This window comes from Lissotriton vulgaris, chromosome 10 (assembly GCF_964263255.1).
Source record: "Lissotriton vulgaris chromosome 10, aLisVul1.2, whole genome shotgun sequence".
Taxonomy (NCBI): Eukaryota; Metazoa; Chordata; class Amphibia; order Caudata; family Salamandridae; genus Lissotriton; species Lissotriton vulgaris.
In genome coordinates, this window is record NC_141698.1 from 173555081 (window position 1) to 173570789 (window position 15709).

General features: G+C 43.9%; 1 protein-coding gene across 2 annotated transcripts in view; it reads left to right on the forward strand.

Moving 5' to 3' along the window:
- The window catches only part of UQCRC2 (ubiquinol-cytochrome c reductase core protein 2), a 135218-nt gene that overhangs the window by 60459 nt on the left and 59050 nt on the right, over positions 1–15709 (forward strand). For both annotated transcript variants that reach the window (XM_086940817.1, XM_086940818.1), the window contains exons 2-4: positions 566–643; positions 11144–11293; positions 14865–14929. In XM_086940817.1, the coding sequence (XP_086796943.1) occupies positions 566–643; positions 11144–11293; positions 14865–14929 (293 nt within the window). The remainder of the gene's footprint in view (positions 1–565; positions 644–11143; positions 11294–14864; positions 14930–15709) is intronic.

A 15709-nucleotide genomic window follows, 5' to 3' on the forward strand; every position in this document is an offset into this window, starting at 1 on the left:
TCAGAGTAAGCATCTGTGATACAGAGAAGTACAAATTACGCTGTTAAAGTAAAAATGGACTGAAATGTGTACCTTGGCTCTGTGATTGGATAAAAATGCAAACGTGTTTAGGTGGGGAAAGACGGGTGGGGAAAGACGGGTGGGGGAAGGGGGGGTGTTATAATTACTATGTGATTTTTGTTTGTGAATCTGAATCAAAATGTATTTAAATGTAGACACAATTCAAGAAATGTTTCTGCTGTCAGTAAGATGGCTATCTCAAACACTGTATAATTTGGTCAACATCTCTGGCAATGTCTTTCCACTAAGTACTGTTTATCAATGATTGTAAATCTGTAAACTGCAGCTTGACACGTGTACCGTAACATTTGTCCTGCCTACCCTCCAAGTACTTTGTTCCAACCTATATCTGGACTTTCTGTACTGCCAGTTATCCCCTGTTTCCAGCAGAAATGCAACTTTGTGACAAACATATGCAATCAAAATGATCCAGCTGTTTCCCAAGTGCATAAGTGATTCTTGAGTTATGCGCCGTATTAATGGGATTGCTTTCATGTTGTTACAGAGGCGGCTTTATTCTGCCAAAGCTGCATCTCAACATCAAGCAGCAGCTTCTGCAAGACTTCACCCTGAGGATCCTCAGGTCAGTAGAAATGGCTCTTTTGTTTTTCATGGTATTTAGTAGTTCTTAACCAATTTGTGAATTTCCAAATTTCAATTATTCTGAAATATAGTGGATGTTTTTCAGTTAGAATTGAGCTTTTCCCAATAGTAGGCTGCTTGCAGATTGGTTTTGCTGATTGACTTACTGGAAAATTTCGCTTAGACTGAACATTTTTAAACCAATGTGAAATGTCCTTGACCTGAACCATGAGCTATCTTGAAAGAACTCCGAACATGGCAGGTTTTCTGCTTTTGGTGTATCTTCATAGGGGAACAGTTAATCATGCTCTGCACACTCACTGACTTTTGAGCATGGTAAACCAAAACGGCTCCCAGTTGCTGTCTGTCTGGTGATCGTTTTGACAAATTAGGCTGGCCAACTATATCATGACCCTCACATTGTCCTTGTTAAATCCTGTAGTATCAGATGTAACATTTGGCACCAAATTCCTTCATTTGGTCTTTCCACTTGCTTGAAATAGAATTGGCCAAATTATGTTTAAGGAACTTACGTACTTGTCGTAACCTCTACCCTGCTTGTCTCGCCACTTATCACTTCCATACTCCTTTCCTGCACAGTATTTTCTCAAATCCTCTTGATTTACCTTATTTATGGAAGTGATGGCTGAGGTACACAGGTGGAGTAAAGGCCTTGAGGACAGATATATGGGTCCCTTTATTCCTAGTATTCCCACAGTTCGTACTATGTTTACGGTGAGACCCACAAGCAAAGTGCCTTGTATTTTTGTTGTTTTTCTTCAGCAAAGTCTTCATTTCATCACACTATACCCAAAAATGTAACCTGGCAGAAATATGGACGCAGTTGACTACCGTAGTTAAAATCATACTGTATTGAGTAGTGTGAGAAGGTTTAAGGAAAAAGTGGAGCACTAGTGTAAATGAGAGAGCTACAAGAGTATCAAGTCACAAGTTATTTGTGGAAAGGAGTACAATGACACAAGGTTTGGAGAGGAAACTGAATAATTCCTCCTAGAATGAGGAGGGATACAATTATAGTCCATTTATAGACACTGCAGTGAAGCACTCCTCAATAAATGGGCTACAGTTTATACATGTATGGTAAACACAACTCAATATAAATGTACACGGTTCGGTGAGTTTATTCTTAAACACTCATTTTGGCTGCTATTAATTCCTTTGCACAACCATCTTCAGGATACGCATGTTTAAACAACTTGGAATGCCTCTCATACTGTTTTATATACCATTTTCACATTTTGTGAGAATTCCACCAGGGTACAAGATATTGTCTGGGGTGAAGGGTGCATTTTAGTAACGAAGGATGCAAACTTCCTGTACCTGAGTATTAAACATGAAGATGTAATGAATGCTTGTGGCCATTTCCTGGGAGCAAGAGTCAAATCTTCCTACATGAATTTCTGATTACTGCAACACAGTTGCCTGGTCCAGTTTGTGGATGTGCCTGTCTTTTGATGGTGGACATGTATGTCAAGCAAAGGAGCGCTGTGAGAAACTCCAAGCGACAACTCTGCCAATAGACTTTCTGAATTCAGATCCCTAACCTTCTTGGCAGCCACAGATGTTACACAACTTTTGAAATTGAAGTGGACGGAACTTTAAAGTGGCATAGAGCTAGTAACAAATCTTAATTTGTTATCAAAAGTAAAGTGCCAATCTAACACTTCCAGCTCTCCACAAGATCGTGCCGAAAATAAGTTTGTTGGGACCTCGAATAGGGACATACCGAAGCCCTGTTTTGCGGTGCATACACTTGCCTCTTCAGCACATTAGCTGGCCATCTAACATAATGGTGCTAAGTCCGTTTTTCGATAGTTAGAAGAGGGCTGCCCTCATACTACCTGGATTCACCCACGGATAGGTTGGGGATTCCAACGGGGCGACTATCTTCCATATCTACTTTCTCAGGTCCATTGAAGGAATCTCCCGCGCTATTTTTACTCAATACTTCAAACCTTGATGTACCACAGGGGAGATCCTACATTATATAATTTACAGGCTCGCCGTAAGTCATCAAAAATCGCGCACGGTAAGGTTGCTTAAACGTCCCAACACCTTACCAATGTTCCAACTGACAGAATAAGCCTTGAAAAATTTACATTAATGTAACGAAACAAGTGTCGGCTGCCATCAACTGTTCTGCCATCTACAACGACCAGGAAGGCCCTAGGATTAGGACCTCCAGTCAGGCTATCACTGTGATTGCATTTGCGTCCAGGACTCTCCGTGGTGCTGAAGGCTCCTATTCCACCAAGGAGAAAGAGGCCTTGGCCTTATGGTGGGGCGTTCAGTATTTTCGGAATTTCCTGTGGGGTAATGTGTTCACTCTCAGGACCGATCATAAACCTTTGGTGGACCTGTTCACCACTAAGGGTGGTGGTCGTGCCACTCCTTGAATCGCCAAATGGCAATATAGGTTGGAAGAGTTCAATTATTGTTTACAATATGTACCTGGTGCCAAAAACATCTTCGCTGACTGTCTTTCTCGTCTTCCTTTGGCTAATGATCTCTCGCTTCATTCTGATGATGATCTTGACTTAATATGTGCTGTGGGAGCGGTAGTCAGTGTTGTGAATAGTGCGCTTTCTGAACAAGAGTGGTTGCGTGCTTTGTCTGAGGATGAGGAAATTAAGTTGGTTGTGAATTTTCTGGTTCAGGGTTGGCCTGTTAACAATGAACTATCTCCTAAGTTAATACCTTACAAGAGAATTTGCGATGAGTTGTCCGTGGTGGACGGCATTTTACGTAGGGGTGGCCTTTTAGTTGTTCCTGAGTGCATGCAAACAAAAATTTTAAATCTTGCTCACGAGGGTCACCAGGGTATTCGTGCGATGAAACACAGAATTCGTGAAGACTTTTGGTGGCCTGGTGTGGATAGGTCCATTGAACATTGTTAGGGACTGTTGTGCTTGTGTTCTCAGCGATAAATCCCAAGTTACCCATCCGTCTCCTATTGATCCTGTGTCAGTCAAAAATGTCCCTTGGTCTAAACTCGCTTTTGATGTCGCTGGTCCTTTTGGTATTTCTGGTGAGTCACCCTTGTATGCCTTGGTTTTAGTGGACTATAAGTCTAAATGGCCCGAAGTCAAATTTGTTGACTGTGTTAATTCATCTTCTGTCATTGGTTTTCTTAAGGATGTATTTCTTCGTGAAGGGCTTCCGGATGAACTGGTAACGGATAATGGGACTCAACTAGTTTCGAGGGAGATGCATGATTTTCTAAAAGAACTTGGCATTAAGCATGTATTGACATCTCTTTATCATCCCCACAGCAATTGTTTAGTTGAACGCTTTAATCGCGTCTTTAAGGACCACATGCAGTTAGCTCTTGTGAATGGTTTGTCATGGCGTACTGCTGTTGCAGATACGTTATGGGCTTTTCGAACTACTCCCCATATTAGTACTGGAACATCTCCTTTTACGTTGCTCAGGGGTAGGGTTGCCGGTTCTAAATTGAACAAGGATTGGATGTCCAGGAAGGTTGTTGATCCATCTAAACTTAATGGCGTGGTTTATGTTAGAGCCACTGTTCAGTGAAAGTATGCCACTGTTTCTATGAATGTTTCTCCTGTGCGCGTGGGTGACTGAGTGAGAATCAAGAAACCCGGTTTTGTTCGCAAGAGTGATTCTCGTTTTCTGCTCCTGCAAGGGTCCAAGAAGTAAAAGAACGTGTGGTGGTGTTGGAGAATGGGAAGGTGTGGAATAAGTGTGCCATTTCTATTGTTTCTCAATCCAAAATTGTGTATGTCGGAGGGAAGATGGGTGTTTGTGTTTATTTATTTATTTCAAAGTTTTATATAGCGCGAACAAGATCTTCGCAGATATCAGAGCGCTTAACATAGAAGGGAACAAGGTCAAATAGGTAAATCAATAGATCACACAGTACAGAAGGGTACATGAGGGAACAAAGTCAAATAGGTAAATCAGTAGATCATACAGTACAAATAATACAAATAGGTGGCTGCAAAGCCAATCATGTGAGTGATAAGGCAACTCATACAAATAAGTAAAGGGGTCAAGCAAGTAATGCAGATCAGTGCCGGGTGTTAATAGGGTTCGAGATAGTAGTTCAAGTGTATTTAGCCATGAGGATAGATTTTACTTCTTTTTTAAAGAGTGTAGTGGAGGAGATAAGCCTGGTTTCGGGAGGGAGTGAGTTCCAAATCCTAGGCGCCATTCCTGAGAAGGAGCGCTTGTATGTTTTTTCCTTCCGGAATCTTCGAGGTTTCAGCAGAAGATTGTTTGTGCCTCTCGTGTTTCTGATTCCCCCAGAGATTGTCAATTTCTGAGCAAGGTAGCCGGGTGAGTTTAGGTGTACCGCCTTGTGTGTCATGCAGGCGATTTTCAGATGTATTCTGGCTTCAAAAGGCAACCAATTCAGGGACTTCAAGTCAGGGGTAATGTGGGAGTGCTTTTTTGACCCAGTGATGAGTCTCGCTGCAGCATTTAGAGACGCTTTTAGTGGTGCGGTTGTAGTTGGTGGGAGTCCGCAGAGGGCGGTGCTGCCGTATTCAATTCGTGGGATGACTAGTGCTTGTACCGCAGTTTGGAAGTCTTTGGCTGGAAGGTAGGGTTTAAGTTTCCTCAGGGTATTGATCTGGAAGTTCGCTCCCTTTGTAGCCTTGTTGATATGTTGTTGCATGTTGAGATTGGTGTCGAGTGTTATGCCTAAAGATTTTGCTGAGTCCACGATGGTGGGTTGGACCTTGAGTGCGGTTAGGAGTTTAAGCCATTGTTGAGTGGTGGAAATCTTCGCTGGTGGTGAGATCAGAAGGAACTCTGTTTTCAGGGCATTGAGTTTGAGGTGATTGTCGGCAAGCCAGGATTGGGTGCTTCTGATCGTTGAGTTCAGGAGCAGGATGTCATTGGGTGATTGCAATTTGAGGTAGAGTTGGGTGTCATCGGCGTACATGTGAAAGTGTACATTGGTTGCTTGTAGCAAGGTGGTGAGAGGTTCCATGACTAGATTGAACAAGGTTGGAGATAGAGAGGATCCTTGGGGGACGCCTAGCGTTACAGGTATTGGCGAGGACATCAGGTTGTTGCTCTTGAATTTCTGCGACCTGTTGTGAAGAAAGGAAGTGAACCATTTGAGGACAGTTCCAGATAAGCCCATTCTTGTGTTTAGTAGTTCTAGTAGCTTCTCGTGTTTAACGGTGTCGAATGCTGAGGAGTGATCAAGAAGGATGAGGAGGCAGGTGTCGTTTTGGTCTAGCATTTGAAGTGCGTCGTCAATTACGTGAGTCATAGCAGTTTCTGTGCTGTGTCCTGCTCGGAATCCTGACTGGTGGGGGTTGAGGAGATCGAATTGCTCAATGTGTTTGGTCAATTGTAGTTGTGCGCATTTTTCCAGCAGTTTGGCGAGAGTGGGGATATTGGTGATGGGACGGTAATTGTTGAGATCAGAGGGGTCGGCTGTTGGTTTCTTTAGTAGAGGTGTGACCTGACCTACTTTGAGGGAGTCAGGTATGCTTCCTTGTTGGAGAGAGCTGTTGATGATTTTAGTCCAGAGAGGGAGAAGCAAAGGGGTAAAGTCTTTTACTGCGAAGGCAGGGAGGGGGTCCGTGAGGTGATTGGATGGTTTCAGGGTGCTGAGTAATTTGCCAATTTCTTCTTCCGAGTATGTGTCAAAGGTTGACCATGTAGCATTGTTTTTTGGTTCAACGGGTGCTAGGCATTTGGGTTTGGAGTGGAGGCTTGCGTCAATGAGGAGATCGCTTTTTATTTTGTCAGTTTTTTGGATAAAGAAGGCAGCGAAGTCTTCACAGGAGGGTGCCTCACGCCCAGAATTGAGTGGTTGTGGTTGTTCCTTGGATTGCGATTTGATTAGCTCAAACAGTTTTCTCGGGCGGTTTTTTGCTTGGTTAAGTTGGAGGCTGAAGAAGTCCGATTTTGAGCGTTTTATTTTCCTGAAGTAGGCGTTTCTCTTTTTCTTCAATTCCTTTAGGTGCATTGCGGAGGGGGCTGATCTCCAGGTCCGTTCTGCCATTCGCATGTCTCTTCTATCTTCGTTAAGACTCCCGTCGTACCATGGTTTGGAGCATTTAGTAAAGACTCTTTTTAGCTGCATAGGTGCTTCCTCATTAATTATAGAGCTCATAGTGGTCAGTCAGTGTTTGGACGTCCGAGGCGCCTGCCGGAGGGAGTAGGAGATTGCAACTGTTAGGGGGCAGAGAGCCTGGGTTGAGCTTTTTCGAGTCTCTTTTCCAGATTTTGGGCTTGGAGAGTTGCGCCGGGTTGACTTTGACTTTTTCGTTGATAAAGAATGTGATATGATGATCTGACCAGTCACAGGGTTGGATGGATTCGAGTTTGATAGAGTCCTCTTTGGAGATGATCAGGTCGATGGTAGAGCCTTTCTTGTGGGTCGGGCTGTTGCATATTTGGGTGAGATTAAGGGCCTCGAGGAAGTTTTTAAGACTATTTACCACCGCGTCGTTGCGGTCATTCCAGTGGAGGTTGAAGTCACCAAGGTATATTTGCGTGATCTGGCGTCCGGAATTGGTTGAGATCAAATCCATGATGTTGGGAAAAGGTGCGGTTGTCCCTAGGTGGGTGGTAAATGCTGTGAAGAGAGCATATCGGTTTGCCCTCACTGATAATGTCTAGGCAGATGTATTCCCAGGATGTTGGTGATGGTAGGGATGTGTTCCTATATATGCATGCGATTCCGCCACCTATTTGGCCTGTTCTGTCGAGTCTGATAATGTGGTAGTTGGGGGGAACCAGAATGTCCATTATGGGTGTCGAGTGTTCAGTTAGCCACGTTTCAGTCAGGATGATTAGGTCAAGGTCACGCGATAAGAGAAGCTCAGCAATGGCTGCTGAGTGTTTCGTGGCCGATCTGCAGTTGAGAAGAGCGCATTTGAGACTGGGTGTGTAGAGGGTGTTGGGTGGATCTAGCGAGCGAGGGACTTTTCTAAGGTTATTGGGGATGGAGAATCTGCTATTGAGTGTAGGTGGTCTAAGGGGATTTGGGTGTATTGTGGGAATGTTGCGTTGTGGGGTGCTTGTGTGGGTTTGGAGGGCTGGGTCATAGGAGCGGAGAAGGGTGAGTGTGTCGAGGTCAGAAGCAGTCGTGGGTGCGGCGAGGGCGGTTGTTGCGATTAAGAGCTGGGATTGATGTGAGAATGGGGTAGAGCTGAGTGCGAGAGTTAGTCAGCGGGGTGGGGGACAATTTTTGCGGGGAGGTGTAGATGTGTGAGGGGTTGCAGGGGCGATGCGGGGGACGAGGGCAGTAGCTGCGCCTATGAGCAGGGAATGATGCCTGGTGTGGGGCGTGATGAGGGTGGGGGTCCGCGGGCGGAGTAGGAGACAATTTGGGAGGAGGGGTGGAGGTGGGTGGGCGGTGTATGAGGCGTGTGGAGAGTAGTTCTTTGATGGCGTGAATGTCTTCTTTGATCTGAGTGGCCGTGATGTATTCCATCGTGGGGTTGGGGGTGGGGGTGGGAGTGGTAGTCAGGGGTGAATGGCTGGCCAGGGTATTCGAGTGCGGGTGGGAGGGAGGGATGGTGTTCGAGCAGGTCTGCGTTGTGTTGGTGTGTGGGGAGGGGTTAGGGATGTGAGATGTTTTGTACGGGAGGGGTGTGGATGCGGTAGGGAGGAGGTCGGTGTTATGTGTGGGGGCATTGGTGGTAGGCGGGGGGGACAAGGTGTAGACTGGGAGACTGGTAGCCGTGGTGGGGGTGTACGGAGGGTAGTGGGGCTGAGTGTAGGAGGGGAAGTGGGGTTGGAGAAGGTCCTGTTGAGGGGAGGGGGAGTTAAGTTAGAAGAAGGGGTATGTTCTGCGCAGTTGGTTGGAGGGTAGTGAGGACTGAGAATGGGGGGGGATAAAGGGGGGGAATTGTCAGAATGCGTGCTATTCTGGTGCTGGACTAAGTTAGGTGTGTTATGGGTGGGAACTGTGCTGTCAGCGGCGAGCGGGGTGTTAATGCCCGCTGTAGGTGTGATAGGAGTGTTGAGGGCGTGTGTGGAGGTCCGCAAGATGGTAGAAGGGGCGGGGGAAAGAGCGGCGTATGAGGGGGAGCGATCTGTGTCTGTGATGGAATGCAGAGTTGGGATTGTGGGGTTGTGGGTAGAGGATGGGAGGTCAGGGGTGGTAGGTGTGTTCCTGATTGGAGTGTATGTAGCTGTGAGGTCATGGTTGGAGGGACTGGGGGAGATACGAGTGCTTGTCCGTGAATTGGAAAGGTGTTCTTTGAAGGTGGGGAACATGTTGTCTAGCAGTTCCAGGTTCCTGTCTGTGGCTTGTGATAGGACAATCCCGTTATTGTAAATAGTGATGGTGGCTCTGCCTGGAAAGACTTGGGATGGTGAGATAGTGAGAGTTAGGCTATGGACGGATTTTCTAGCGGAGGAGACGGTGAGTAGGGAGAAGAACGCTTTTCTCCATTGAGCTCTGCGTGTGGTGTGGAAGATGATATCGGTGTTCAGGGATCCATTGACCGGTGAGAAGTAGGTGTCAGCAAAGGGCGTTTCTGAGTGTGACCTAAGGAAGTTGTGTTTAAAGCGTTTGGCGGCTTTTTTGGTGAGTGATGGTGGGTAGTTGATTTTGTACGTGTGTTTGCCGATGGGGTCCATGTTGCGTTGTAGGATTAGGTGGGTATGAGAGGATGCAGTAGTGCACTATAGTGGTACCAATGTGCAGAAAAGCATGTGTGTAGAAAAACAGGTGCACAACGTAGGATACACAGTAATAAGTTAAAGATTACAAAGTAGCACTAGTAATCAACCAGCATATCCAGGATATAAGAGTGAGCAGTAGGGCAAGTACATACGGTAAATTGTTGGGTACAGGGTGTACAAATAGGCATAATACTGATAATATATAATATATAAGGGAAGGGTATACTGGGAGAGTGCACTAATGCACTATAGTTGATAATAATGATAGTGTATAGAGGAAGGATCCAGATATAACAATTTACATGTGACAAAGCTCAAAAATCGAAGGTGACAATGGTTGTCAGTCCAAAAAGTGAGAGGTAGCAATCTGTGCATTTACAAATGTTCAAAATACAAGTAAAAGTGGCACTAGTGAAGAGTCCTAATATACAAGGTAATAATCTATGCATACAGGTGTTCTAAATACCGATATAGGTATAGTACTACAATGGTATGTAGGCACTCTGTCATATTTAAGGTAGCAATTTGTGCAATACAAATGTTTAAAGTAAGGCTAAAGTGTACTAATGCAATGATGGCATACAATCTTTCATGTATGAGGTAGCAGTCTATGTAGTAGAAAAATTCAGAAAGGCTCAGAAAGGCTAGGAGAGCAGTATTGCAGTGATATAATAGTAGGTAGACATTTCAGTAATATAATAGTAGATAGACATTCTATCATATATGAGGTAGTGATCTTGACCTAAACAAATGATAAAACTATAAGTAGGAGTATAATACAGGTATAGGCCGGCAATCTGTTCTACTAGTCTAAGATACTATAATCCAATAAAACTAGAAACTAGACTTCTTCTGTCGATTTTCTTTTTCACGTGCTACTGTTGATTCACCTTCTTTTCTCCAGGGGTTCTTCTTCTAGGGTCACTCCTTCAAATGGGTGTGGTCAGTCATCCTCTTTTCCTCAGAGAAGATTTTGTTCGAGGATGAGATCTGTACCGACCAAGTTTTGTGATTATGCGATGTATTAATATGCATGTATTGTTATTTGCATTTCTTGTCTAATGTTCATTTTATTTCCTTTGTATTTTACAGTAAGCGTTACATTGGTTCTTCATTGTTTATTATTATATTTTCTCATTTAATTTCCCCTTTATTTCTTTCATTGTTTCCTTTTCTTTTCTTGTTATACGATTGGAGGTGTGTTGGGTCCTTTCTTTGTGTTTGCAGGGAACCTTCCTACATCCATGTTCCCTGCGTGGAATGTGGGGGCTCTGGCAGTTGCTGCCTGGGAGTTGACGGGACTGGTCAATAATAAAGAGGCTCTAACTTTCCCGCAGTCTGCCTCTTCTTTTCACTTAGCTTGTAGTGCTCAAAGAATTTGTAATTCATGCACATAATGTGAACGTGACAACATTAAATTGGATGAAACCTATACTTGATTCTCTGATCTCTTCTCTGTTTGCTTCAGGCTTGTATAATGTTCACCTACTGATAAAAAAAATGTTTGTTACAAGATCTGTAGGTATTGGCCATCGAGTTAAATCTTAATAGCACATTGCTGAAATTACAATATAGAGTGCTGAGGTTCACCCTTTCTTTTAACACTTCCAGGTGCTTAAATGGTTTGATTAGCACGTAGAAATCTTGAATATGCTGCAAAGAGACTTCATGGACCACTAGTTTGATCAGTTGTTTTGTGTTTTATTGTGCATACAGTAAAAAGCTTTATTAATTACACTTAAAGGATTGTTGAGGAGTACATTTTTAACTGTTCGATTGTATTGCAAGGGTTGATAATTTGAGTACCTGAAGTAAAATGTCCATATTAATCAGTGTGTATATTTATTCAATGCAGATCACAAAATTGCCAAATGGTTTGGTGATTGCCTCCGTGGAAAATTACTCTCCCGCATCAAAAATTGGAGTATTTGTTAAAGCAGGGAGCAGATATGAAACAGCAGACAGTTTGGGAATCAATCACCTGCTCCGCCTTTCATCCAGCTTAGTAAGTTCAAATTCTTTACCACCCCAACTCCAAATCTAGGTAGAGTTAGAACTCATTTAGTATGCATGTGAAATATATGTTAATATGAATCTTAAAGTGGCCATGTTTTCATTTAACAGTTTACCTGTTCCAAAGCTGTTGAGAGATAGAGAGATCTATATATCTCAAAGGCTAATGCCGAAATGCACCGTCCTTAAGTTTGGTGCACAATAAACTTGTTGTGCTGTTTCCTGGTGTGCCGCCTCCTTAATTTTCATCATTTGGTTGTGATTTGAAAACTTTACGAATATTCAAATGGCTGCTGCTGCCACTTGCTGGCACCAACGTCTGAGAAAGGAAAACTGCTATTGAAGCGCTTTTTGGAAATATATATATATTCTTATTCTCAAGAACCCTGATGAAATACCAGAATAAACATGACGTAGGTATTTCTTTAGTATTTTTCTTGCATCTCACTGGACCAGTTCACTTTTAATTATATTTGTAAAGCAGCATGTGTTTTATTATCGAATATTTTTTTTTTCCTTTTTTACATTTGTGTGTAATATACCTGAAGGTAGCCTAACCATCTACAGGTTCTCAAACAGGAAACTAACATACCCTGCAAATTAGTCCCTAGAGGGTGCATTGTTAAGTATTTTTTTTCAGAGAAAAATGTAATCGCGTCAGTCTGAGTCATTTATACCTGCATAGAGAGCAGTTTCACACTTGGATTTGAATTGGCTTCTTGGGTGGATGTGGGAAGCTGGCTCTCTATATGATGTATCAAAATGAGATATATTGTGCAAAGAGTCCAAGGGTTCACTTACAAGTGGACAGGGGCTTGCTCTGGCAATCCCAAGGTGCTCTTCTTGGGGGTAGTGTGGTCGAGTAGCCTTAGGCTGATCTTAGAAGAGTGCAACACATCTGAAAACACACACACTGGTCCATAAATGAGAGACACGACTCAATGAGGAGATCCACACAAATGTATAAAAATAAACCTGTATCTTTATATATGTTTAGACACCAGAAGCAAGTTGTTCAGGTAAGTCCTTTTTTTTTTTTTTTTAAAAGAAATTCTTTTAGTACAAAAAGTCGACACTTAGTGCAATTTTTAGAAAATGCAATTTACAGCTACTTACGGGATCAATCTCCAGGAGTTCAGGTGAGTGATGGGCAAGGTCCAAGGCAGCACCAGTAGAACACCACCAGCGGCACTAGGGTAGCTGGGTGCAAAACAGGGTCCGGTGCCCAATGTTACTCAATGGGGATCAGTATCCGAGTAAAGGGGCTGCATGCTTGGACTGGGAGGCCAGTCTGGCTGAATCCACAAAGGGTCTCAGGCCTCACGAGCTCTGGGACGTGGGGTCACCTTTAGTCCTCTTCTCCAAGGCCTGGGGATGACCGGTGCAGAGGTGTCTTTAGGCACCTGGTTTTCCTTACTGGAAGCATTCGCTGTAGAGCGGGCCTGCTCGCAGAGGCTGCAGGCGATGTCTGAGAGTTCACTAAGGCGGAACCACGGTGGGCTCTGTCCCTGAAGGGCTGGGGGTCCATGATGACACGGTTGGCCCACTTCAACTCTGGTTTGGAGCGATGGGTGCAGTGATTTCTTCAAGCGTCTGGTTTCTGCATACGAAGTCCTCACAGGTTTCTTTGGATGCATCCAGGTTTCAGGAAAGGTGGTCCACTACATCTCGGGAGGTCTTGGTGCCTGAGTGAAGTGCTGGCAGGTCTCCTGGGCTTTGGTGACTCAGCAGCTACAGGACAATTCATTCAATTCAATTCTTTCAATTCAACTGTCAGCAGGCAGACTAGCAGGGTTGGCGCCAGGTCAGTTGCTGGGTCTTCAGTTCTTGCAGGATGCAACTCTTCATGTCCTTCATCTTTCAGGTCTGCCGGATCTGATTTCCTGGTGCTAGGGGCTCCGCTACATACATAATTTAGGGAAGTGTAGTGTGGTGGCCAATGGGCTACTGATTCTTGGTGTCACTACGCCCCCAATATGACCACTTCCTGTGGGAAGTGGGTATTACCCTATCGCAGAGTTCCAAAGTGTGCCAACACAGGGCCACTTCTGAAAAGTCTTACCCACATCAGGTTAGGCCACCTTAGCGGTGGTACTAGCCTGGGGGTGGATACGCCTACCTGACTAGCTAGTTTGCTGCCTGTCCAGGTGTCAAAGGGCTCTGGACAAAGGGAGGGTTGGCCTCCTCAGCAGTGAGGGGAGCCAGATTCGTATTTCAAAGGCGCGAGCTTCTTTGAAGCTCACCAGTCCAAGAGTCGGTAGGCCATCCTGAGGGAGTGAGGGTGAACACCCTTTTCCTGTGAAGGCTTTGTTTCTTACCTCCTGAGAGCAAAGTCCCTCGCCCTAAGAAGTCAGAAATCTGTGGCAGGCTGGCAGAGACCAGCCAGCCAACCCACCAGAGGCTGGTTAATTTTCATGGAGCGCCCCCAAGTTACCCTTTGTGCATGTATTCACAAATTCACCACTGGAAACAAGATGGGTTTGTGAACAAAAGATGTTTGATACCAAACATCCCTATTTTCAGTGGCGCCATCATGACAATGGGGAACTTGTTGGCACCAATGTCCAGCACAGGCTCAAATGATTTCCCTGTTCACGTGCACTGGCAGTAATGGAACTGACCAGCATGGGGGATATCTGCTCATGCAGGCATGTCCTCACATGTAATAAGCAACCTCCCTTAGGGTTGTAAGGCCTGCTGTAGGGGTGACATACAAATAATGAATGCAGTGTTGGGTAACGTGGCTCACAGGGATGTGTCAGGTCGAGTTTTCACTTTTGTCTGCACCAAAAGCGATGGGTCCCCTTAGTTTGGCACAATATATGCTGCAGTCCTTGGGGAACCCTATTTAGTACCTTCAGCCCTAGGTACCAGGGTAACCATTTACTAGGGACTTCTAGAGGGTGCTAAAGGTATTGCCAATTTGGGGAACAATTGTACAGTTCTAGGAAAGAGATCTGGCACTGGGAAATCTAAATAAAATCATGCACTAGGCAAACAGTTGGGGTGACCATGTCTAGAAGGGGTACTTTACTACAGTGGGAATATATTCTTTTTTATTAGATACCTCCTATTTTATTTGTAATGTTCTCTTTAACCAGAATTTATTATGAGCACCCCAGGAATGCATTTTCTTCTGCATAGTCACAACACATCTTGCTTTATATTTCGGCATCAATTTATTTTCCTTTGTATAAAAATGAATCCATAAAGTTTAAAGTGGATTTAGCTTTCAATATGAAAATTGCAGTCCATAGATAAAATATACATGGATGTGCCTTCTACATGAAAAGGATTAGTGATCCCTTAATTGTGGTTGTGTCGGTATCTGATATGTATTTTTCCTTATGGAGTCACTAGTGTAATAGTCAAAAAATGTATTCTGTAACATGTGTTCCTTTGAGATGTGCACCAGGAAGGGCCATTATTTTACATTGTAATAAGCGAAATTTCCGTTTTTTAGGTTTGGATAGTAATCAAAATTACATTTTGTTTGGGGTTTTGCGATGGAAAAGTTTTATTCTTGTGTTTTATATAAATGAAGCCTGTGTTTTGTCTTCTAGACTACCAAAGGAGCATCTTCCTTCAGATTAACACGTGGTATTGAAGCGGTTGGTGGAAGCCTGAGGTTTGTAAATAAAAACTCTGTGTTGTCACTTAATGTCTTATTTTTCTGTTGGATCACAGTGAACTGGACAAACGTAATAGAAAAAATGGGAGATGTCTTACATTTGTTATGTGAAGTTAGCTAAAGATTGAATGTGACCGGTTGAAACAAAATACATATATCTTCCTGTTCCCTCTGGCATGCTTTATCTCTGGCACAGACTCTCTAAATGTTTTAAATATTTGCTGGCGATCTCACGAACGTACTAAAGCATTGAGGTACTCCCTTCTTACTACAATATTGGATTTGGCTGCTTCACTGGGGTAACTGCAGCAGTTTAGGTAGGCTCCTTATTGGAAGGAAGGCACAGAGAGCCTAAGATGGGCCCAATATGAAGGCTCATACTCATGCAATACTTACTCTTGTGATTGTGAATAGTGCCATGCGGTTGGACTCCAAGGTAATTAATATTTCGCTGCTGGTAAAGTAAGATGACCGAAGCATGCTGTAGTGCAGATGGTGGACAATGTAGCTGCCTCATACCTCAGCTGGTGTGTTTAAAACAGGGTAAGGGCACCCTGCTCAGACACAGGCGAAAACAGTTTTGTCTTTTCTTCAACAGGAAATTTTCCCACCTCTGCTTAGTAACTTGATATCCGTTGGTCAGAGAAGACTGAGAACAATATATAGAGCCATTAATCCCTATGGTCTGGATAACTTAAGGCAGTTAATGCACATAGTTTATCAGTGCTGTTAGCCACTAGGTGATTTTGATTTAACCTTAAAGCTTACAGGTATTCT